Source organism: Anser anser (assembly GCF_964211835.1).
Source record: "Anser anser genome assembly, chromosome: 19".
Taxonomy (NCBI): domain Eukaryota; kingdom Metazoa; phylum Chordata; class Aves; order Anseriformes; family Anatidae; genus Anser; species Anser anser.
The window spans coordinates 7,667,464-7,689,996 of NC_139740.1; the positions used below are offsets into that span (position 1 = coordinate 7,667,464).

General features: G+C 50.4%; 1 protein-coding gene across 12 annotated transcripts; it reads left to right on the plus strand.

Annotated features, from left to right (window-relative positions):
- Positions 1 to 1,210: 1,210 nt before the first annotated feature.
- On the plus strand, positions 1,211 to 22,528 carry EXOC7 (exocyst complex component 7). 12 transcript variants are annotated; one of them, XM_083805533.1, is made up of 22 exons: positions 1,211 to 1,425; positions 1,913 to 1,978; positions 3,030 to 3,214; positions 3,700 to 3,805; positions 4,351 to 4,573; positions 6,126 to 6,293; positions 7,355 to 7,366; positions 11,947 to 12,039; positions 13,033 to 13,101; positions 14,430 to 14,575; positions 14,908 to 15,060; positions 15,594 to 15,692; positions 16,262 to 16,324; positions 16,661 to 16,727; positions 18,000 to 18,038; positions 19,130 to 19,195; positions 19,917 to 20,037; positions 20,465 to 20,560; positions 20,854 to 20,917; positions 21,465 to 21,506; positions 21,680 to 21,813; positions 22,275 to 22,528. In XM_083805533.1, exons 1-22 carry the CDS (start codon positions 1,366 to 1,368, stop codon positions 22,375 to 22,377), a joined length of 2,175 nt encoding a protein of 724 aa, XP_083661659.1. In that variant the 5' UTR covers positions 1,211 to 1,365; the 3' UTR covers positions 22,378 to 22,528. The 12 variants fall into 12 exon arrangements, with proteins under 12 accessions (XP_083661659.1, XP_083661649.1, XP_083661650.1 ...); XM_083805523.1 differs by lacking the exon at positions 18,000 to 18,038; XM_083805524.1 differs by lacking the exon at positions 13,033 to 13,101.
- The last annotated feature ends 5 nt before the right edge of the window (positions 22,529 to 22,533 follow it).

Here is a 22,533-nt window from a genome sequence, read left to right on the forward strand (position 1 = left end):
TTAGTATGGCTAATATATGCTTAATGTAATGAATGACAATATTGACTTTTTTCCCCCATTCCTACCCAGATCTCCGATCTGATAGATTACCTGGCTGTGACTTTGGCAGGACCAGCTCCAGCCCGTGGGGGAAAGGGCAATCTTGGGCAATGCCTCGCCTCGCATCACCTTTCAGGAAAGGGTGCAGCTCCTTTCCAGAGGCAAACAATGGCCGTGACCTGCCGAGGCGCCCTGTTTCCTCCTTCCGCGGGCAGCCCTGGTGTGTGACCCCAAGCTGGGTGCGGTGCGAGGGGGGTGGTGGGGAGCCCGGGACGTGTTTGCCTCCACGTGTCCCTCAGCTCCCCTGTGCTGGCACTGTTCCCATGGCCCTGCTCTCCTCCAAGCTGTGCAGAGGACAAGGTTCTGGGGGTGTTGGTCAATGCTCGTCTGAACACGAGCCAGCAGTGTGCCCAGGTGGCCAAGAAGGCCAACGGCATCCTGGTTGTGTCAGGAATAGTGTGGCCAGCAAGAGCAGGGAGGTGATCGTCCCCCTGTACTCAGCTCTGGTGAGGCCGCACCTCGAGTGCTGTGTTCAGCTTTGGGCCCCTCACTACAAGAAGGACATCGAGGGCCTGGAGCGTGTCCAGAGAAGGGCTACAAAGCTGGTGAAGGGCCTGGAGCACAAGTCCTGTGAGGAGCGGCTGAGGGACCTGGGGGGGTTTGGTCTGGAGAGGAGGAGGCTCAGGGGAGGCCTCATTGCTCTCTGCAACTGCCTGAAAGGAAGGTGTGGGGAGCTGGGGGTCGGCCTCTTCTCCCAGGTAACTGTGACAGGACTAGAGGGAATGGCCTCAAGTTGTGCCAGGAGAGGTTCAGGTTGGAAATGAGGAAACATTTCTGCTTGAAAAGAGCGGTCAGGCGTTGGGGACGGGTTGCCCAGGGAGGTGGTGGAGTCACCGTCCCTGGGGGTGTTCAGGGAAAGGCTGGATGTGGTGCCTGGGGACATGGTTTATCCCTGGAGTGTTTAACGTGGTGCTTGGGGACATGTCTCAGTGGGTGACAGTAGTAGCAGTGATGGTTGGACCAGACATCTTGGCCCACAGCAGCGGACAAACCGCGACACACCCCCGCCACTCTCAAGATGGCCGCACGGCCCGCCCGCCACTCCCATGCTGGCCGCCAAGACCCGCAGCGCGCATGCGCTCCAACCCCGCTGCCCTTCCGTCTCCCTCTCTGAAATGCCACTCCCAAGATGGCGCCCGTCGCTCCTGCGCATGCGCAGTGCCCCCGTCGCTCCCAAGATGGCGCCGCGGCAGTGACGGGACGGAGCCGGGGGGAGCAGCGGCGGCGGCTTCCCGGTGGAGCGCGGCCTCGGCGCCCCGCGGCACGATGATCCCGAGCGAGGAGGTGTCGGCCCGCAGGAGGGAGATCGAGGGCAAGCTCAAGCAGGTGGGGCCGGGCCGGGGGCCTGCGGCGGGGCCTGGCGGGGCCGGGCCCGCAGCCCCCGCGCGTTGCCGTGGAGACGGGCCCGGGGCCCCCCCTCAGGGCCTGCTGTGAGGGGCTGGGGGTCTGCGGGGGTCGGGTCTGTGGGGGTCGGGGTGGCTGCACCGCACCTGTGGTGGGCGGGGGTGTGCGGTGTAAATCGGGGGGGGTAAGGGTGTCCACAAAGTGTGCTAAGGCTCGAGGGGTCGGCGTGTTGGGGGGGAAAGGAGCAATCTGTAAAAAAACACACTCATTATGTTGTATCTCTCACCTTGGGTTAAATGTCTTAGTATCTGTTAGGAGGTGGTATGTTAAAAAGTGGCCTCAGCATCAGACCAAAGGTGGCTCGCTGCTGTGTTTAGCAGGGCTTGTGAAACCCTACATGTGGAGTTGAGTGAGCTAAATGCTCGGTGCTCTGCAGTGAAAGCTAACTACTTTTTCATCCTGATGACAGGAAGAAGAAACTCTGTCCTTTATCAAAGAGAGTCTTGAGAAGAGTGACCAGCTCACGAAGAACATGGTAAGGAGGTCTTTGAGGTTCAGCCTTATGGCTGGGTCAAGGGCTGCTCACCCGTAGGAAAATCAATTTTCTAGAGCCTCATTGTGCCTGTCTGAAGAATATACGGTAATAAGCCACTTGCTCGGCATCTCGGTTTTACACTTTGGTGGTTGGGCAAAAGGAAAGGCTGGTGAATGTTTAAAACCCAAGCCTCTTTCCTGTGAAGATGTGGGCGTAAATGCGCTGTTGGCTTTACAGTTTGTGCTTTCTCATGGGAAGAGATATTAACAAACCCCAAACTAATTTGTGCAACAGCATCCCATCGTTGCTTCATAAAGGCAGGTCTCGTTTGGGGTTTATTTTGAAATTTTTTTCCTAAAGAGGTAGAATGTAATTATTGCACTCTAAGTGGTGCTAGTAAGCCCTCAACTGGCATACTGTGTCCAGTTTTGGGTTCAGTGACTTAAGAAAGGCATAGAAGCATCACTAGAGAAATCTGGAAAGCATAGCATAGGAGTGCGTCTTGAAAGAACTGCATTTTGTCCTAGAAAAGATGGCATTAAGGCACCCTTTATGTGCTTGCTAAGGCTTTTCACCATTCAGAAGTGATACCGCAGTCCCTTTTTAAAAACCAAATGTCCACAGTGCAAAAGAAGGTTCATGCTATAGTGTGTCTTCGCATTGTATGTCTCAGTTTTAGATCTTAGTGGTACAGAGCAAAGTGGCTGCCAGGCTTTACTTTTGTTGCTCCGTTTACCAAGGATGCCTCCAGGCTTTTCCTGTGGCTTTGTTTTGTGCTGTCAGGTAAAAGTTTCTCTTCCTTGGTACTGTTTCAGTGCACTGTTTGTGTGGTTTTCAAACATCTAATTCAAAGCTGGCCTATCTTTGATGGCAGATGATTTGTTTTGTAATTATTGATAGAAATTAGGCAGGCTGTTTAAATCTTCTATGTTCTAAGGAGCCCAGCGTAGAAGCTGGAATCTGAAGGTCCTGGACTGCCCCAATCTAACTACTAACCTACTGCGTGGATCCTTGTGGAAGGATGTCCTCAGCTCTCTTTGTTTCTCTGTAGGTTTCTATCCTATCCTCCTTTGAAAGCCGTTTGATGAAACTGGAGAACTCGATCATCCCTGTCCATAAACAGACAGAGAATCTGCAGCGCTTGCAGGAGAACGTGGAGAAGACCTTGTCCTGCTTGGATCATGTCATCAGTTACTACCACGTGGCTAAAGACACGGAGAAGATCATAAAGGAAGGGTGAGTTCAGCAGCTGGATCTTGCTGGGGAGCTTCATCCTATTGGTCTTTTGGGACAGAGGTAGGAGCCGACTCTGCACACTTATTTTAATGTTCCTAATATACTTCCCACGTTCTTCCCCCCCCCCCAGTCATCCAGAAAGCTTCCTGGCTTGAATATCAGCAATCCCCAGAGGGCAAAGTCTGCTCAGACTGTACCGATGTCTCTTCCAGATTTTACACCCGTGGTGCCATATGAAGCTCATGAGCATTGGTGGCTTCTCTTCTTTCCTCTGCCCTTTTCCTAAAGTTTCTTTCTGCCCTGGCAGGAACTGCACAGTTGTGGCAATGAGTGCAGTCGAAACAGAGTTCATGATCTTCTCTTACACAGAAAGTAAATTGGAATTTTCTGTATTACTTTCATCCTGAGTTTGGTCTGGTGCTTACTTGGTGTTTTCTTCCTTTGGTCTTTGGGGCACCGTTTTTTATTTTTGCTTTTATTTTTAGCCCCACCGGGAGGCTGGAGGAATACTTGAATTGCATGGACAAAATCCAGAAGGCAGTGGAATACTTCCAGGACAACAGTCCGGACAGCCCAGAGCTGAACCGTGTGGTAGGTCGCGGATCTGGAAGCTGGCAGGGGCGGGAGAGGGACGGACGGACAGACAGACAGACAGACATGTGCTGCTTGCCCTCCTGCTGCGAGAGGCTGGTGGGCTTGCTGCCTGGCGAAAAAGGTGTTTGGGAACAGCTAAAAAATGGTTTCTATGGCTTCTTTTTAAGTGTTTACGAGCCCAGCAGTGTTTCTGCTTGTGGTGCTCTCTTCATGCTTCGTGCCGTTCGGACTTGTGAAAGCCTATCTTGCACGTGTGGCGGAGTTGATTGAACTTCCCCCTGCGTACCTCTTGTCCATCCTTCAATCGCTTGAGCAGAATGTGAGATCTGTTGCAATTCCACTTGTAAACTGAGCAGCTCCCAGGCATTTTTGTATTTAATTCACCTTAAAAGTCTCTTAGTTACAGGCGTTGTCGGAGCTCGAAGCATGCGGTACTTGACAGTGGTTAGAAACACTACAGAAAATGAGACCTCATGCAGAAAGACCCGTGAGTGATTACAGGAACCCTGTGCTTCTTCTATCCCTCTGCTCTTTTGTGCCAGAAATCCCTTTTTGAGAGGGGGAAAGAGTCCTTGGAGTCGGAGTTCCGCAGCTTGATGACACGGCACACCAAGCCAGTCCCGCCCATCCTCATCCTGGACCTGATCAGCGGAGATGATGAAATGGAGACACAGGAGGAGATGTCGCTGGAGCACCTCCCGGAGAGTGTCCTGCACGATATCATCCGCATTTCTGGCTGGCTGGTGGAGAACGGCAGGAACCAAGGTGGGCAGCGCTGCGCGTTATTCCCTTGTGGTTCTGTGTCAGGTCAGTGCTCTCCAGCTGACTGTCGCTCCTGGTTGAGAGCAGAAGTGGAGTGGTGAGGGTTGTTGTTAGCACTGTGCAGGTGAGTTTGCAGATCACACACCTCCAGCCACGAAGCCTCTGCTCAGGTGAGGTCGGGACTGACAAAGCGAGGGTCACGCTGCCGCTGGTAGCTAGCAGCACGAGCAAAACGAGAAAAAGCTTTAGCGGCACCTTCTAGGGTAGGAGTTCAGTCTCCTTTCAATTCCCTTCTTAAGAGCCTGCTTCCTTATGCCGTTTGTAGTAGGGCTGAAATGCGCTCTGTCAGTTGAACAGTGATCTGATGAGAGCAAAAGCTGCGTAAGTAAAGCACAAATCATCTTAAAGCGTAGCCTGGCCTGCAGCAGAAATCCGTGCCAGGAGCATGTTATTTAACGTGCACCTGCAACACCTCCTGTTGGAGCTGCAGTCACCTAGTGCCCAGGTGCTACAGCTGTACAAGACGCTGATGACTTAACTCTCCTGGGGGAACTGTTTATGAACGAAACCTTGTGTGTTAAATGTGACCAAAGAGGGGTATAAAAGCAGCACAGGATTTTTTTTTTCAGTCAATACACATCTCTTCTTTCCTGTTCTGCAGCACCAGAATCTACCTACACCTTTATACCCCTTTATTGACTCCCCATCGCTTCCAAAACTGATGCGCTCTTGGTAGTAGCGTGTGGACTTGCTGTTGGGTGTGGTGGGAGGGCAGGAGTGAACACTGCAGGGGAAGGAAGCTGGGTTTGGAAGAAAACAGGAGATTTTTCCGGCTTTAGGGTACAAACAGGACAGGAGCTGACCCTGCAGTGTGGGAGGCGGTCTGCGTGCTGGAATCAAATGCGAGAGAGTCTTAAGGAAAGTTCTGAGGGACCCGGGCTGGAGAAGAGGCAGGTTCAGGGTGTGGCGTTCACATGAGGAAAGGAAGGGAAGGGGGTGGAAATGCAAGAAAGGTGAACAGGAGATGGGGGGGGAGAGCGGTGTACTGAACTGTGGGTTAATCGGCTCGTCCTCTGAGGGTTCTGTTTGGAAGAAAGGCCTGGAGGTGAAATGGTTGGGCCCGGTGTGGAAGGTGTGACAGGACACTTTATGGCTTCTTGGTTTCAAAGTCAACATCTCAGGGCTGCGGCAGAACAGGAAAAGTTGCCTGCGGGAATGGAAGATTCAGAGCGGTTGCCTGGATTCTGTTTCAGGTTTCGCTGTCTTTTTGTCTGTTAGATTGTTTGGGTGCTTTGGTTTCTCTATTGTGAAATAGAGAAACACCTGTCTCCTCTGTACTACATTTTTGCTCTTTCTGTTGAGTCTGTCTGTATTTTGGTTTCTTTCTGGATTTAGCACTGCTGGATTTGGTATTTTGGTAGGGAAAAACGCTTAGATGGGGTCTCACGTGAACACCGCTAAGTCGTCTTTGGGCCACTGTGTTTCAGGAAAGGTTTGTTTTTCCTTATCGTGTTTTCTGTTTATTTATAATCTCGTTTCTACCTCGTCTCTTTAGATTTCATGACAGTGTACTTCCAAATCCGCTCTGTCCAGCTTGACCGCTCCATCAAGGGGCTGAAAGACCATTTTCGTAAGAACAGCTCCTCCACGGGGGTGCCGTATTCCCCTGCCATTCAGAACAAGAGGAAGGACACCCCCACCAAAAAGCCAGTCAAGAGACCAGGTGAGTCCGAGTCAGGGATCCCTGTACAGCGTTATCTTCTCGCCTGGGTATCTGACACACTTCTGCAGGGCTTCTCGCTGCTGAGGTGGCCTCTGCCTGCTTACAGGGCAGGAGCAGGGTGGGATTTCAGAGAGAAGCACCTCTTCTCGGTGTTGAAGCCAGGGCAGAGGTTACAGACCTTGTTTCCATTTCTCAAATCATCAGATCTGTTCTCTGGGCACCGTAAAGAAGTGGGACGGGCAGGATGGGGTCTGTAAACAGATAAGGAAAAGGCCATTACCTTAACGAAGGAGATCAGCAAAAAGAGACCTGAGAGAGGAGGAGATGAATATGGTTTGAGAACATTTGTCCTCAGCCTTGGAACATGGATTATATCCAGTGTTACAGCAAAATGGAAAACTGAGACCTGATAAAGCACATCACTCTAATCACTACTTACGTGTAAATAATTATTGGGCTAGGAAACAGAATCTCTCAGAAATTGAAAGAGGGTCTGGGAATTTGCCTACAGATCCAAAGTCATCCTAATCAGATTTTGGAAGAGCTGTTAAAGCTTTTGTCTCAGCCTGTCTCTGGAAGAGACGTGAATGTGGCTGGGGAGTTATTCCACCTCTCCTTGTAATGGAGTTTTGCTGCATTTTCTGTAGCTGGGAGGCCGGTCCCTCCCCTGGGCTGCTCCTGCTCGAGCGTGGAGCTGGCGTCCTGGCCTCTGAAATGTGCCATCTAGTGGGAAAACGGCCAGAAGGAGGGCCAGCCACAGCTGGCGTGGGCCTGACAGCAGAGCACTGATGCTGTCCCTCTGCGTCTCCCAGCGCCCTGTTGTCTCCTGTGTAATAGTGATGGAAGTCAGAAGTTCGGATTTCTGGGGGTTTGCCTGGCAAAAACTCTTTCCCACCCCAGTATTTTTCCTGCGTTGTCCAAATCCTTCCTTGAGTCCAGGAAAACACTAACTTAAGAACTGCGGGTAGGGACTGGGAATTGATGGGATGGGGAAAGGGAGGGAAAGCAGTACCCATTTTAATTGTGTTGTGTTTATTTTTATAATCCTGATGTGAATGCAGTCCTCATCCCAGGTAACGTGCGTCTATGTGTGTGTGTGTGCTGGCCCTGGTGCTCGCTCTCTTCACTTCTGAATGGAGGGGCTTTGGTGGGCCTCTTCGTGCTACAGCAGAGGGTGTGCCTGGGATATTTGGAGAGGGCAGGCTGCCCGGGGAAGTCTGTGACAGCCAGCGATCGCCTCCCTGGGCTTTTAAAATCAATCTGTGCCCCTGCTGCTGTGCCCCGGAGCTGTTCCTGAGAGCTGAAGCGTGAGCTGCAGCTGCTGAACTCTCTGGTGAACGGCTCTTACGCTTTAGGTAGACAGTCAGAAATAGAGGAGATTTTTTTTTTTTTCATAGGAAGATTAAAAAAATCACTAGGAATGGTTTTTTTAACGAGTCTTGGATCTTGGATGTCCACAGAGAGAGAAAACAGCCCACGTGTTTGAGAAGCATTTGTTCTCTATCTCATCCAAAATGGATGTGTTTGGGCATCCAAAATCGCTTGTCGTGATGAATGTCTCAGCTGTAAATTTGCCAGGAGATTTTGGCATCTTTCGGCCAAATTTAATCAGTTTGTGAGACGGGCCAGGTATCAGGCAGTGAGCACAGTCTGAATGCTCTCACAGAGCTCACGGTGTATGAAGGAAAGGATTTCAGGTGATCTATTGGGGTATTGCAGTCTCAAGGAAAAAATAATGGCTAATTTGTCTCCAGTCATCTGTGAACAAGGACACAGAACCGGACTGTAGCTCTTGAAGGACGGGGGTGGTTAAACCTTACACAGCAGCCATCTCTTACGGCTGCGGAATTGTACTGGAATGAAATTAAAGAGGAGGGAAAAATAATCTTCGAGCAGAGGTTCACCAGTTTTTCTGCAGTTCTGTCAGCTTTCAAGGACAGCTTCTGATGTGGAGCTCTAATACTCTCTCCACACTGGCACGGTGGCACTCTTCATAACAGTATTCCTCTGGTGGCATTTGGCTCATCTGGTTTTAGCCTTTGTTCAGTTATGGACAAAGATTTTTTTTTTGTGCATTCGCTTCGGTAAGGGAATTCCCACAAAACTGTTTCAGACGAGCGGTTTTCTCGCCGTTTCAACAAGGGAGTTGGTTTCCTTATTCCTTCAGGAAGAATATCCCAGCGCACACCCCAGCGCACACTTTAACCTCTTGCAGGGGATAAATAACCAACTAAATCTGATGTGCTATAACCTTTTTACAAAGCAAAATGGAAGGGAGGTTGCAGCTGAAGGGAAGGTAAGCTAGCAGGGACAAGCTCACCAGGCAGAGACCCCCACCCTCCCTCCCCCAGCCACTGTGCTGGGTTCTGGAGAACATATTCCACATCCGTGCTTTGTCTGAGTCTTCATCTCTCCATCACTGCTGCAGTTGTTGGTGCACCCTGTTCTGTTTCCTCTTGTTCCAGCGTGCAATTAAAACTTTGACTGCTGGAGATGCTTCTAAAGCCAAATCGTCTCCTCTTGACTGCAGCTTGCCAAGTCAAGTAGAAGCAGTCTGTGGCTTTTTTTTTTTTTTAAAGCACTTTGCTGTTTGAAATGTCAGCAGTCTGTCTCGGAGGACAAGCGTATTCAGGTTCCCAAATTGTCCCGTTACAAACATCTGCTCGTAAAATCCTGAAGGGATTGCTTCTCGGTGAGGCCTGTGGATGCAGCGCTGGGTTGCCTTGAGAGCAGGAGGTAGCTCAGAAGCTCTCTGAGCTGCCAGAAGCTTGGGAAGGACAGAGCGCAGGGTACCTATACGCAAAAGCCACAGAGCTTCAGCCAGTTTTGTGCAGACTCCTGTGGTTGGTGCTAAAGAAAAGAGGGTGCGCTGCTCTTCTGCTTGGCTAGGAAGCTGAGTAGTGGAAGAGAAAAACAGGAGAACGACGTAGAATTGGAGAACTGCCTCATGTATGCCCCCAAACCACTTTATTTAAACAGGCCCAGGAGCAAAAATCTCAGGTGTTGTGTGAATTTTAGGTTTTTTGGGGGGCTCTACAAGCTACAGGGGAGCCGTTTCCAGTTTATTTATTGCTTCCTAGCAGTTTAATTTTACCCAGCAGTGAGGTGCTACCTGAAGACGGGCTGTGTGGGGCAGAACGAAGAGCCTGTTCCCCTTTTCAGCTACCCCTGTTGATCGCTGCCGAGCTGGAACATGATGCTTTCAGCAGCAGCTGAAACGATCCCATTTGGTCTGCGAGCTGCCTAAGGAGGGAAAACAAGCACGGAACAAAAGCCTTTGGTTTTCACTAGAATTCATTAAAGCCTAATTGCAGCACTAAGTGAAGGGGATACAGCAGTGCTCAGGTGATGTCCACAAACACTTGAGGTGTGTGTGTGTTGGTGTAAACGCAGGTTTATGCAAATGCAGGGCAGCAGAGGCAGAGGAAACCATCGGGGTGAGCTGTGGAGATGTGTGCTGCATCCCTGTGAAGTGAGAGCCTCTGGGCAGCAGCAGCAGTTGCCCTCTGCTTCATTTTTACACCAGTTTACCCAGTTTTTTTTTCTGAAGGCAAGTAGGAAAGATCAAAACGGGTAGAAGAATGGCAGCTGGGTTGAGCTCCAGCACGTCAGCTGGGCCATGGCATCAGCAATAATAGTAAAAAAATAGCTTAGTGCATCTCTTCAGGGCTTTCTGCAGCCCTGCTCGCTCAGAGGAATTTAATGTTGTGCCCAAACACTGAAGGTTTCTGAAAGCAGCTAAGAATAAAGTGGAAGTGTTGGGGATGGAAAGCATCAGGAAACCTGGAGGAAGTGATTCTGGGATCAAGTGAGCAGGAAGAACACGGAAGAAGCTCAGAATGAATCCATCAGCACAAGGGCACGGGTCTTCCCGCCTGCCTAGTGTGGGTCTAGGGGGAAGGATTTTCCTGCCAGACGAATGTGGCTTACAAATGTGATTTTTTTTTTTCTTTAGTAAGTGGTTAAGAGTGATCTGAACTGATGGCTGAAAAATGTGGCCCATGAAAGCTTAGAGTTGGAGCTGCACGTTCTCCATTCTCGTGTTAATAAACAGTAAGCCACATTGAGGCACGGTGGTGATTCGGGGGGAAGCTCTGTCACTTCCCTGTGCTCCCCAGCTAGAGGTGTGCTGTCTGCAAGACAGGAAGATTCCTTCAGCCTGCCCCGAACCTGGTCGCTGTGTAGGGTTAGGATTAGGGTCTGGGGAGGGAGGAAGTGCAGCGCCCCATTGCGAGTGGGGTTGCGGAGGAGCTGCCAGAGGTATGCCTTAAAGGTTTCACTGTAGGGCCCTTTTTGAGGTGACCCCAGGTGGGTGCTGGAGCTGGTTGGTGCCTGGGGTTGGGGTTGGGGTTTGGAGAGAGCTCAGAGCCCTGCTGCGAGGCCGTCCCCGTGCCCCAGGGCGCTGTCCTGCAGCGTGGTGCTTCCCCCGGGGTCGGCTGTCCTCAGCTTCTGGCAGTCAGCGCTCGTTTCCTGGCCGTGCTGTGGCTGGTGTTTGCTGGTGGACGGAGGGATTTTCTGCGCGTTTGAAGTATTTATTGCTTTAAAATGGAGGACTGACTCTTAGCGTTGGCAGCCGCGTTTTTATTTCTTGGATCTTTTTCTTCATTTACTCAGCCCAATTCTGTTCCGTCTGGGTTTTCTATGGAGAGTCCTTCTGCCTTCCTAAAACTCTCTGTTCCCTGTTGTGCAGGCAACGGCAAAGCTCTGCTGTGAGAGTGTGTCCATGTGCTTGTGATAATTGCAGCTTGTTGCATGACCACTAACCTTTTAATGTGGAAACAGCGCTTAGTTTTCAGTTGTCCCGTTAATGCTTTTTTTTTTTGTGCTTCCTAGCTGTATATCCAGCATCGGCTTTTGTTCAGTCCTGTCTGTTTTTTTGTGTGTGTTAAGTATAAATCTTTTAACCCCGTGTTTGTTTTTTTTTTTCCATGGTTTTAATTGATTTGCAGTTCCTTAGAAGAAAAGTGTCTTGGGGATTAGGGTGACTTAATGCGAGTTAGATGTGGGTGGGCAGCGTCCATTGTGCTGCGATTCCTGGGGTGGGGATTGCTGCTGCAACATTGCTCTCTGAAGTCCCGAGGTTGTCACCCTTTGATCGCTTCCTGCAATGCCGGAGATCGTTCGATGCCTTGGCTGTGGGGATCTGTATTGAGCATGCTCAGGAAATGCCCTGGAATGGCACCTTTTTTCGGCACCTGCAAGGGAGGAGCTGCGATTGTGGCTCTGGGGAGCAGGCAGTGCGTTGCTGGGTGTAAATTGTCCGTACCCCAGCTCAGGGAAGGCTTTTGCGCTTGGATGCAGCGTACCAGCTTAAAGAAAAACATCACGGGGAAGGAAGCTGGGGTCAGATTTTCCCAGCCAGCCGTAGCAGCTCAGCAAACTGAGCCGAGCGCTCCCTGGTTCTGTAGCCGTGGCCGGACTTCACGTCCTCCCCTTGAAGAAGGGAGACAACCTGAAAACAACCGTGGCATCCGCACGCTCGGACACGAGTTTTGGGTTCTTGCCGGTCCTGTGCTGAGCATGCTCATTGGTGCCCAGCACCCTCCTGCTGGGCCCAGGTGACAGCTGCTGGTGAAGGGCTGGTGTTCTGGGTTTGTTTTCTTTCACTCATTTTCTAGGTCTTCTTGTCTCTTCTCTCTGGCTCTGGTGACAGGCACGATCCGTAAGGCTCAGAACCTTCTGAAACAGTACTCTCAGCATGGTCTAGATGGGAAAAAGGGGGCCTCTAACCTCATTCCTATGGAAGGTAATCACAGCTCCAGCTACTTCACCTTTGAGCTTCTCTGTGTATCAGCCTTGCTTTTCCAGGTGGGGCTTCCGTTAGCCGAGTGCTTGGTGGGCAGGGTCAGGTAAATATAGCTGTCCTTGGGCAGCCGGGGAGATGCTGGCGGCCCAAACTACTGATCTGAATTTCGTGTCTGAATTTCAAAGGCTCTGTAGACAAAGTACAGGTGGAAAGGAATCTTACGTTAAAGCAGTCGGTCCACCATAGGCACGTGGCTAACGGAAGCTCTGCTCTGATGACATCTTCCTGTGGTGTTTCTGTTCTCTTTTCTTGTTTTGCCTGGTCTTTGAGACGTTCAGTTTCCTAGTGACCTTTCCAAACCTGATGCAGAAGTGTCAGGCCACAGCGAGCCCAGTGCTTCACGCCTGCACATCTCTGTGCAGACTGACCTAAAGGGCCTCCTTCCGTGTTCCAACCTCCTCTGCTCACAGAGGTCGTACCAGACAGGGGAAAGGACATCATTTGCTTCAAAGCATCTATCAGACCTTTTTCCCTTCTGCTACGTATTCATCCAAAGTAGATTTCTTCAGCACCTACATTCTAGTCTACTGAATCCCAGATAGTGACTAACATCACTTACTGGGGGAAAAAAAATCTCAGTGCTGAGCAGGAGATGGACTTTGAGTTTGAATCTGTAATAGTTGTGGGTACAAATTGGGTTTACGGTGCCTGCTGTCCCATTCAGAGCTTATGGCAGGAGGTTCAAGTGTCACCTGTGGCCCAGGAAACGATTTAACTCACTTCTCATCAGGTTTCAAAGGGTTGCTACTGCTACATAACCCCATAAAGGGATTTGGTTAGGTAGCGTTCCCGGGACTGCGTAGGGAAAAAAAAAAAAGTCCGTCAGATCAAATAAGCCAAGCTTGAAGCGGCTTCCAGCCAGTGTGAGCATCCATGCTGTAACCACCCTGGATAAATTGCGCCTTCTGTTTGTGCCGGCTGACATCTCACTAGGTCATGAGCATGATTTACGAGTTAAACATCTTTCCGATACCCTGAGCGACAAGCATGGGCCGGCTGCTGGTAAGTACTGTGTTGTCACTTCGTAACGAGCTGCCTAACATCCCTTCTTTGCAGCATGCTTCACACTCGTGGCGTAGCCAGTGGCTGTTCGTCTGCGTGGGTAGCCCTGGAGCATGGGCCTTCTCTGGCTGTGAAGCTCTGGCTCCTCTCAGTAGAGTTCACTCCTACTAATCGCACAACCCCAAGCCCTAAAAACAAGGGACCCCAGTTTTGTCTAACCGAACCTGGAGGCCACCGTGCTGAGGGGCCCTTCCTATAGGGAGCCACGGGCTTGTCGGCGCTGAAGTGAAGCAAACAGGGAAGGGCTTACATGTGGCACGCCGTTTGGTGGGCCGCTCTCCGCCGCAGGCCGCGTGTAAAACCACGTCACGTTTGTGTGCCACGTGCTGACCACAGCCTCTAAAAGATCGCTCCGAGGGGCCTGTCGGCGTAGGGAAGAATTGGGTCTTTCTCCATCAGAAGTTGCAGATGCTGCTGGGAGGAGGGTAGCAGCAGCAGCCGTAGCTTAGGGAAGGCCTCTCTGCATCATTTTGCTCTTTTCTAGTGGTTACTGCAGGGGTCTGAGCAATGCAGGGTGATGCGAGCCCATTTGTGTCTGTCCTGCTGACACATCCAGCTGGTGGCTGGCATCAGTTGGTGGGTGCCCCCGTATCTTCCTGGCACTTCTTACGCCTACCACGTAGGTTCCTCGCTATGTCTTTGAGACATTCATGTGCTAGAACTCAAAAACGCACATTTGTATGCAGCATTTTGTGGCAGATGCCTCACCTAAGTGTGCTGATAGTCCTGCTTTGTAGGATGTAGTAGTTCATCCGCCTGTTATTATCTTTGGTTACTGCCTGTAGGAAGAGGCTGCCTCCCAGGAGAGCCTCCATTTCCAAGAAATGTTGATGCAACATGGCAGTTCTTCATCTGCATGATGGATGGAGATAAGGAATCCTAAAAATACGAGCAGAGATGTTGAATAATTCACCTCAGACCTTCCCTAGTTTAGTACTCCGTGTTCGAGCCCTTGATTAAATTTAGTTTGTATCCCAGAAGAGCTTCAAACTTGCCTTCTGTCACGAGGCTGGGAAGAGCTGGTGTTGTGCTGATGTGTCCGTTTCCTGAGCTGCAGCTGACTTTGCGTGCCTCCCACGGGCAAACCAAGGGGGCAGGCGTGGTGAGAAGATAGCTCTTGGTCTCGCAGCAGGACGGGCACAAAGCCAGAGCCGCCTGTTCAGGAGGAACCTTGTGTTCTCTGCGTAATCCGAGGCCTCGCAGGGGGCAGAGCTGCTGGAAGCTCGGTGCGAATTTGGTTCTCTCTTAAAGACATCTTGCCTTTACAGGGAGGGATGATGTGTTCGACATCGAGATTGACGCCTACATTCACTGTGTGAGTGCCTTTGTCAAACTGGCCCAGAGCGAATACCAGCTCCTGACAGAAATCGTCCCGGAGCACCACCAGAAGAAGACTTTTGATTCCCTCATCCAGGTCAGTTGAGCCTTTCCCCTTGGTTTCTCTTGTAAAGGACATAAAAATTCCTTTCCTTTTCTTTTTCATTACGAGGACGTGGACTATGCCACGTGCTGTGGGTGCCCTAGAGCGCCACCACCGCTGGGGTTGTTCTCCAGGACCTGGGCAGGGAACTGGGGCAGGTGGCCCTGGAGAACACGTGCTTTGTTCACTCGCCTTGTCGCACTGCGGGTACCAGCAATGACCCGTCAGCTAAATTGTCATCTTTAACGGGGATCCTGCGTTAAGCCCCTTGTGCTACGCGGGCAGGAGTCATGCTGCTTCCTTCTGACCGACTGGCTTTGCTGCAGGAGTCGCTGGATAACTTGATCATGGAGGGGGATAACATTGTGTCAGCGGCCCGGAAAGCCATCATCCGCCACGACTATTCGGCGGTGCTCACAATCTTCCCCATCCTCAAGCACCTCAAGCAGATGAAGCCAGAATTTGACCAGGTCTTGCAGGTGAGTTTGATGGGATTGGAGAGTGTCCTGCGGCTTGGGTTGCGGGGAGAACTTTTTGAAAAGGATGACGACAGTGACTTTGAACAAAGCAATGTCACCTCTGTCCCTCAGCATGGACTGGGAGCGACAGGTGCAGCTCGAGCTTAGTTTGGGCTGTGCTCCCTGTCATCTAGAAGATCATCTCCTCTGAGGAGAGCCTGCTTGGACTATGACGCAAGGTTTTTCAGGCTCCTTTCCATCTGCTTCCAGCTGGAGCTGGTGACTGATGCACCAACCTCTTAGATCAGGTACCGCACAAGAGGAAATATGGCAGAACAAGTCCTGGTCATTGTTAGGGTTGCAGCATCTTCTCCCTCCTGGCAGGCCAAAGAATGCAAGGTTTCGCTCACTATTGATAATGCTATAAATATTCTTCTGATACATGGAGAATTGAGAACGAGATGCTGGGATGGGGGAGAAAGGAGGATAGGTGCTGGATGAATGGTCAGATGCTGCTCGTTTTCTTTCTCTGATCTGTTATGGAACTATTCCAGGGAACTGCGGCAGGCACAAAGAACAAATTGCCAGGGTTGATCACTTCCATGGAAACTACAGGTGCAAAGGCATTGGAAGAGTTCGCTGACAACATTAAGGTAGGTTTACCATCACCGTTCTCTCCAGCAAGGCCAGCAGGTTTAGAAAAGGGGTTTTCTGAGCAGAACTCCCAGTTTAGCTTTCTGCTTTTCGTGAGACCACATACTTCTTGACTGCAAAGCAGGGCTGTGCCTGCTGGATAGCACTGGAGGGTCAGCTGCAAATACTGAACACCAGATGCTGGTCTCAAACACAGGAGGCCTCTGTAGATACCAAAGTCAATCTCAGAACTTAACTCCATGTAAAAAGAAAGGAAAATTGCTGGCTTGAAAAACTGCGGAGGACTCGGGATAAACTGTCCCTCTGTAAGGTGGGCTCTGTGAATGCGCTGCCCCATAGGTGAGACGCACTTTTGATGGTCACATGCTGAGCAAAGCCCCTGTGGTCCTGAGCTGCCAGTGCACAGAAGCTATGGTTTCTGAGCACCAGGAGATGGCACTGTGAGAGACGAGTCTGAGGATGCTGAGGCTGGATAAACAAGGCTACGACTCACTTGCAGCAGCAGCTGTATTGTAGATGCCTTGAATTTTCTAACATACTCACCTTATGTCTCTTTCTTCCTTCTTAGAATGATCCAGACAAGGAATATAACATGCCAAAAGACGGGACAGTTCACGAACTCACCAGCAATGTACGTGAAGATGATGATTTGTATTGTCCTTTGTAAATAACAGCCTCAGAAGAGGTTTTAGAGCAGTAGGGAAATTTATTTTCTTAGATTAACCTGTGTTTGTATTGGGAGGGTGCTTAACTGGCTTCCCTGGAGAGATTAGCTGGTTTCCCTTGCGAAGCTGTGGTGTGACTGTGTGGGTAAAAGCCAGCAACTCAGAGGAGTATAGCAGTCTGTTTCTTGAAGGCTTTTGAATATGGCAAGACATGTGGTCCTTCACGATCCTTAATAGTGGAGCATAAAAGCAACTGATGCTGCGTCTCCTAACTCCCCTCTCTCTCTCTCGTTCTCTTCCAGGCCATCCTTTTCCTACAGCAGTTGTTGGATTTCCAGGAGACTGCAGGTGCCATGCTGGCATCTCAAGGTACATGCATGGAGCTTATTTGGGCATGCAGTTCCTTCCCAAAACCTTCCCCAAATTGTCTGGACATCTTCCCTAAAAAGATCAAACCTCAACACGCACCGTTAGCTTGTTCTTCTCCTGTTCTTTACCCTGTGGTTTGTTTTGTCCTCCCATCTGCCCTGACTATGTAGTTGGTTGTCTGGAGAGCTCCAAGGGATGCAGAGAGTTTCCCTGCTGGCCTTCCACATTTGATCCTATCAGGTATTCTTGGGATGGCGTTTGTTGCTGGTGCGCATTATGGTGTCAAGTGAGGATGCCTTAGCCATGTAGCTCCAAATCTGACACTGGACTGGTTCCCCGTGACTGTATTGGAGTGAGGATGGTTGGTCCGGCCGAGTTAGCTGTAGCTGGGCTGTGTAGTGGTGAATTGCCTTCTTCCTCTGTCAGATCCTCTAGTCAGAGTACAACAGCAGCGGCAAGGACATTCTCCTCAGCATCCAGATGTGGTCAAGCTGGGACTCCTGAGCTAGTTGTGTGCCACGTGCCAGAACAGAGGGAGAACACGGTTCTTTACAGAGCAGCACCTCCCAGTTCTGTAGTGCTAATAGAGGTGCCTGCTTTGGGATGAATTGCACCCAAAGGTGCCTCTCTGATAACACCTTCCAGCTGCTAGCTCGCATGTAGGTGTCTGGAGTTGGATTAGAAAAGTCCCATAGTGGTCCCAAGTGATGGGAAATGCATGCATTTTTTTCTGCAGTGCTCCCCTCGAGTGGTAGCAAAAGCAAAGCTTATCAGTTAAATGCCAATCCCTTGCTCTTGGTGCCCACAGAGCAGCTTTGTAGGGCCCTATACATCCGTGCAGAGATGCTAAAGTGCAGAGTGAGAGTGAAATGGCTTTGCTTAGTGTCTTGGGAAGGTTACATGAGCCGTGCATTCATTTCAAGGACTGGTGAACTGCTGCTGAGGATGTGAGAGAAGGCTTTCTTTTGTCCTGAAAATAGTTTGAACTGACTTGGAGCGAGGTGACTCGCTGAATGCAAATAACGGCAACACAAACAAGTCACTAGCAGGGGAAGGAGGTTACTCAGCCTTTCCTCCGTGATCTCCAGCTCCGTTTGTGGCCTTGGAGGGACTCCTGCCTGCTGTCCTGTATAGCTGTCTGTGGCTGCTTTGTGTTAATATCTGCTTTGTTCTCAAAGGGATGGCGGTCTCTAACCTGTGTTTTTGCACTTTGCATTTCTCTTTCTCTCTCCTCCCTCCCCTTTTCTCTCTGCTCTGCCTTAATCTTTTTAGTTCTTGGGGACACATACAATATTCCTTTAGATCCCAGAGGTAAGCCGCCTTACCCCCACATACCCGCTCATACTGCGTTGGGCTCTTGTGATGTATGTTAATTCTTTGTCCTCCAGGAGTGGTAAATAAATTAACATGTAACTGAAAAGAAAAAAAAAAGGTGGGGGGGGGAGACACATAACTGAAAGGGGAAAAAGGGGAGGGTGAGTAACTCTTGCCAGTGGGCTGGAGAGAACAGCGAGGGCTTGTCACCTGCAGACAAAGAGGGATGCCACATGAGCTGAAACAGGCCAAAGGCACTCCGATGGCACCGAGTCTGCTTGGCATGGGCAGCAAATTGGCCCGGCTGGTATCGTGCTTCATCCCAAGCGCCCCCGGCTCCTCATTGTCCAACTCCCGGCAACGGGAGCCTCGAGGCCTTTCCCATGGGGTGCTTCTGAACTCAGACCACCCCAGCTAGGCCTGGCTGCCAAACACGCTGGCAGGGGGAGAAGAAGATGGCTACCCCGCGTGTCCCAGGGGTGACAAGCCCTGGAGGGCAGAAAGCCATCCCTCTGGCGCACGGAGGGACACGTTGCAGCCCACAGCCGCTGCTTGCATACGGGCAGGCGACGGTGCTGGTGCGGGCCCTCGCGCAGAGCCAAGCAGGCCCTGTCAGCAGCCACGGGGAAAGCTGAAACTTTCCAGAGCCCTTCTGCTCGTCTCTTTCACTGTTGTGTGCCTGCTGGTAACAGCTGCAGCTCATTTGTTCTCCACCTGCATATTTCTAGTGCTTAAAACCCCTTTTTGGGTGGTGGGGAAAGGACGTGGGGAGGATACGCTTAACGATTTGATTTCTGATCAAGTGGATGTCCTCTGAGCACTAGGAAGGAAAGGAGAGGTTTCTGCCACGGTGCTCAGCACCCGATGCAGCCGCAAGGATCACAGGGTGCAGAGCTTTTTCTTCCTCACCCTGGAGAATCCACTGACAGGCGGCGCTGAAGCAGGGAGCTAATTTCACTGTCGACGGGAGCTCTGTACTAATTCCATAGCAACAGGGAAGGGGCTTGTTTGAGCAGAGGCAGGCTGACCACACGAACCCTGCCCTTCCTCATGGCGTGTTAACTGGCTGAAGACTCTTTTCCTTGCAGAGACCAGCTCTTCAGCTAGTAGTTACAGCTCGGAGTTTAGCAGACGGCTGCTGAGCACCTACATCTGTGAGTACGCTGTGCACCTTCCCATTCCTGCCCCCTTGGCTGTTCTTCCCTTGGCTTGTTCTTGAGTGAAAAGCACGGGCTGTGTCTCTTACTCCATGCGATCTTTCTCTGTTCGATCTGGAGCCTGATGGAAGGGATGGAGAAAAAGGATCAGTCTGGGAGTTTCGGAGATACAATTAGACAGGACAAAGTGCGATGCAGCAGGTTGTTTTGTTGTTGTCATCGGTTGCCTTAAACCATTCTCACGCTGGACTTTAAGCCTTCAACCCTCTAGGGGCTCCCAGCTGCCAGAGGGGCTCTGTAAAATCCCAGTTCTGTATTTAAGAGTAAAATGTTGAGATGAGTTCATGGGACTGCCTTGTGGTGGTCTGTTGTCATGGTGCTCAGGTCCATCAGGTTCCTCGAGAAGAGCCTGTGCTGTGCTCGGGCTGAGTCTGATCACTCGTGCTGGCCCTGGGACTTACTCTGAGCCTGTGCTGCCAGTTGCAGCAGAGGCAATAGTTCACGGGGCACTTTTGGTTACTTGCTGAGGAAAGGTCTGCATAAGGCTTGTAGGATCGCTGAGGGCACGTGATCGTACCCTTCTCTGTACGTGTATTTGGGGCTGTGCTCTTTGCTTTGCTGTGGGTTCACGGTGACAGCACGTAGTCCTCGGTTTGGATTGCCAGTTACAAGAAGTTTTAGTGCAAAACTTTTTGTCCTCTGTTGTTCCCCCTTTAAGGCAAAGTATTGGGCAACTTGCAGCTTAACCTTCTTAGTAAATCCAAGGTTTATGAAGACCCGGCTTTGAGTGCCATTTTTCTGCACAACAACTACAACTACATTCTGAAGTCTCTGGAGAAGTAAGTGTGCATCTCTTTGAAGTCCAAGCTGATGCTAAGCGCAGTTTTCAAGCAGTCTCTGGTGTACTGAGTGTGTTTACTTGCAGGCCTGTCTCTTCTCTGCTATTTCTTCCATTCTTGAGACTGCCCTATTGAAACCTTTGCCCTATTTATAGACACTGCATTACATGAGGGGGGGAGATAAAAGCATCAGAGATACCTTAGGTTTCAGAGAACCCTTTCATCTTGGGAGGATTGAGGATGTGGCTTTGGAAAGCAACTTGGAGTGGCTTCTGTCTCCCTGTTCAAGCATTTCAAGGTCCCTTTTTATTGTAAAGGGCACAAAAGATCATGTTGATAGGGGCATGAAATGTTGCTATCTTGCTAGTAGTAGCCCTGAGAGCACCTGGCTCACAGGCTTCCTTGTGTTTTCTTCTTCTCCTTTCAGGTCTGAGCTGATCCAGCTGGTAGCCGTGACACAGAAGACAGCTGAGAGGTCTTACCGGGAGCTCATCGAACAGCAGATCCAGACCTACCAGCGCAGGTCAGGTGCCATCCTCTGCTCTTCCCTTATTTCTGTCAGAGTTTGAGAGCTTGGGAGATTCATGGCCGGTGCTGGTGGAGAGTGGGAGAGGTTAGCCTTAAACACAAACTAGTTTAAACCCAAAACCAAGTATTCTGGTTCCTAAGTGATTAATCTTGGAAAATGGTCACTGTGGAAAGTTTTGGGGTGTGTGTTGTTTAGGTTGGCCTTTGGGTAACGGGTGAGGGCGTACATGCTCTAGTGAGACATAAATAACTCCTTTTTGCTCCTCTCCCATATCATTTCAAATGCAGCTGGTTGAAGGTGACAGATTACATCCTGGAGAGAAATCTGCCCGTCTTTCAACCAGGAGTGAAGGTGAGAGGGCAGGCAAGGATGATTTTAAGGTGATAGAAACTGCCAGAAACGTCCTGTCCCTTGTCATAATCAAAGATTCCCAGAAATCACCTTTATAACTTATGCTAGTATTGCTCTGTGGCATGAATACTGTGGCTAGGACAAGATGGAGAACGACGCTGCCTTCTAATCTCCCTTGCCCCAGATTCACACAAGTCTTTTAATTTCAGCCTCCATTCTTCTCTTTTCACCTGAGCAAATGCTGCTATTTTGGATTTGCAAAACCTGGAGACCTTCCCTAAGAAAGGGCTCAAAGCATAAAGAAGTCTATTTTTATGCCTGTTCTGGCTGAAAATTACCCTCGTTAAATGTACTTCAGATGAAAGCCAATTGCTGTATGTAGTGTGTGCTGCTCACTGCAGCCTTCTCTCCTCCCTGCTTTGGGAGAAGGAATTCGAGCCAAGTAGGTAGGATATCACTTAGGTTGGATGGGGAATTTGTGGGCAAACAGTGATGTTGGGATTTTATTTCTGGCAATGAAATAAAAATTTTTCTCTCCTTATTGCAGCTCAAGGATAAGGAGAGGCAGATGATTAAGGAGCGCTTTAAGGTAAGAAGATGATGGATGGTAGAAGAACGTCCCCTAGTTGACTGAGAAACGGGGACAGGAAAAAGATCTGCCTAAGGAGAACACCTGTCCAGTGGTGATCACTAGTGGATGAAAATAGCACTGGTATAGAGATGTTTGCCATCAGAGCACTCTCCAAATTTTATTTTGGACAGGGTTTTAATGATGGGCTGGAGGAGCTGTGTAAGATCCAGAAGGCCTGGGCAATTCCAGACATGGAGCAACGGGACAAAATTCGCCGGGCGCAGAAAACCATTGTGAAAGAGACCTACGGTGCCTTCCTGAACAGGTGAGAACCTCTTGCATCGTTGTCATCTCTTCCTTGGATTTACTGAGGTCTTTGGGACCTCAGCCGGAGCTTTGGCATTTTTCTACTGTCCTGATGTAGCTTTTCCATCTTGCACACTAAAACAAGGATGTTTTAGCTGAGCTCTACTAGTTGTGAACATCTGCTTGTCGCCCCGATTCCTTGTTCAGGGTGAGTGCAGATGTTCTAGCTAGCACAGGGCTCTGGGCCACCCTGGGTTTACCCACGTAAACCTCAGGAGACCCATTGTAACTGGCAAGGTCACTTCCTCCCTCCGAGACACCCCATCAGATTCAAGTGAGACCTGCTGGAGCGGAGCTCACTTATCCGGCAGAGGAAGGATACAGGTGGGAACAGCCTCTCTCAGTATGGAGAAGGGTCTTTTGCTGGGTCTTTTGCTGCGTCTCAGTTGCTTGCCACCTGCGGCTTGTCTTCCTTTGCAGATATGGCAACGTGCCCTTCACCAAGAACCCTGAGAAGTACATCAAGTACCAGGTCGACCAAGTGGGAGAGATGATCGAAAAGCTGTTTGACACATCAGCGTAAATCCGCAGCCCTCTTGTACTCTCCAGCTGCCAAGTACAAGTCACTGTTCTCTCAGCAACTTTTGTGACTCCCCTCCCTCCTCCCCTGCCCCGTTGTGGCGGGCAGGGCGTTATACTTGTATTTATCAGATTTATAAACCGTGCAAACACTACCTCC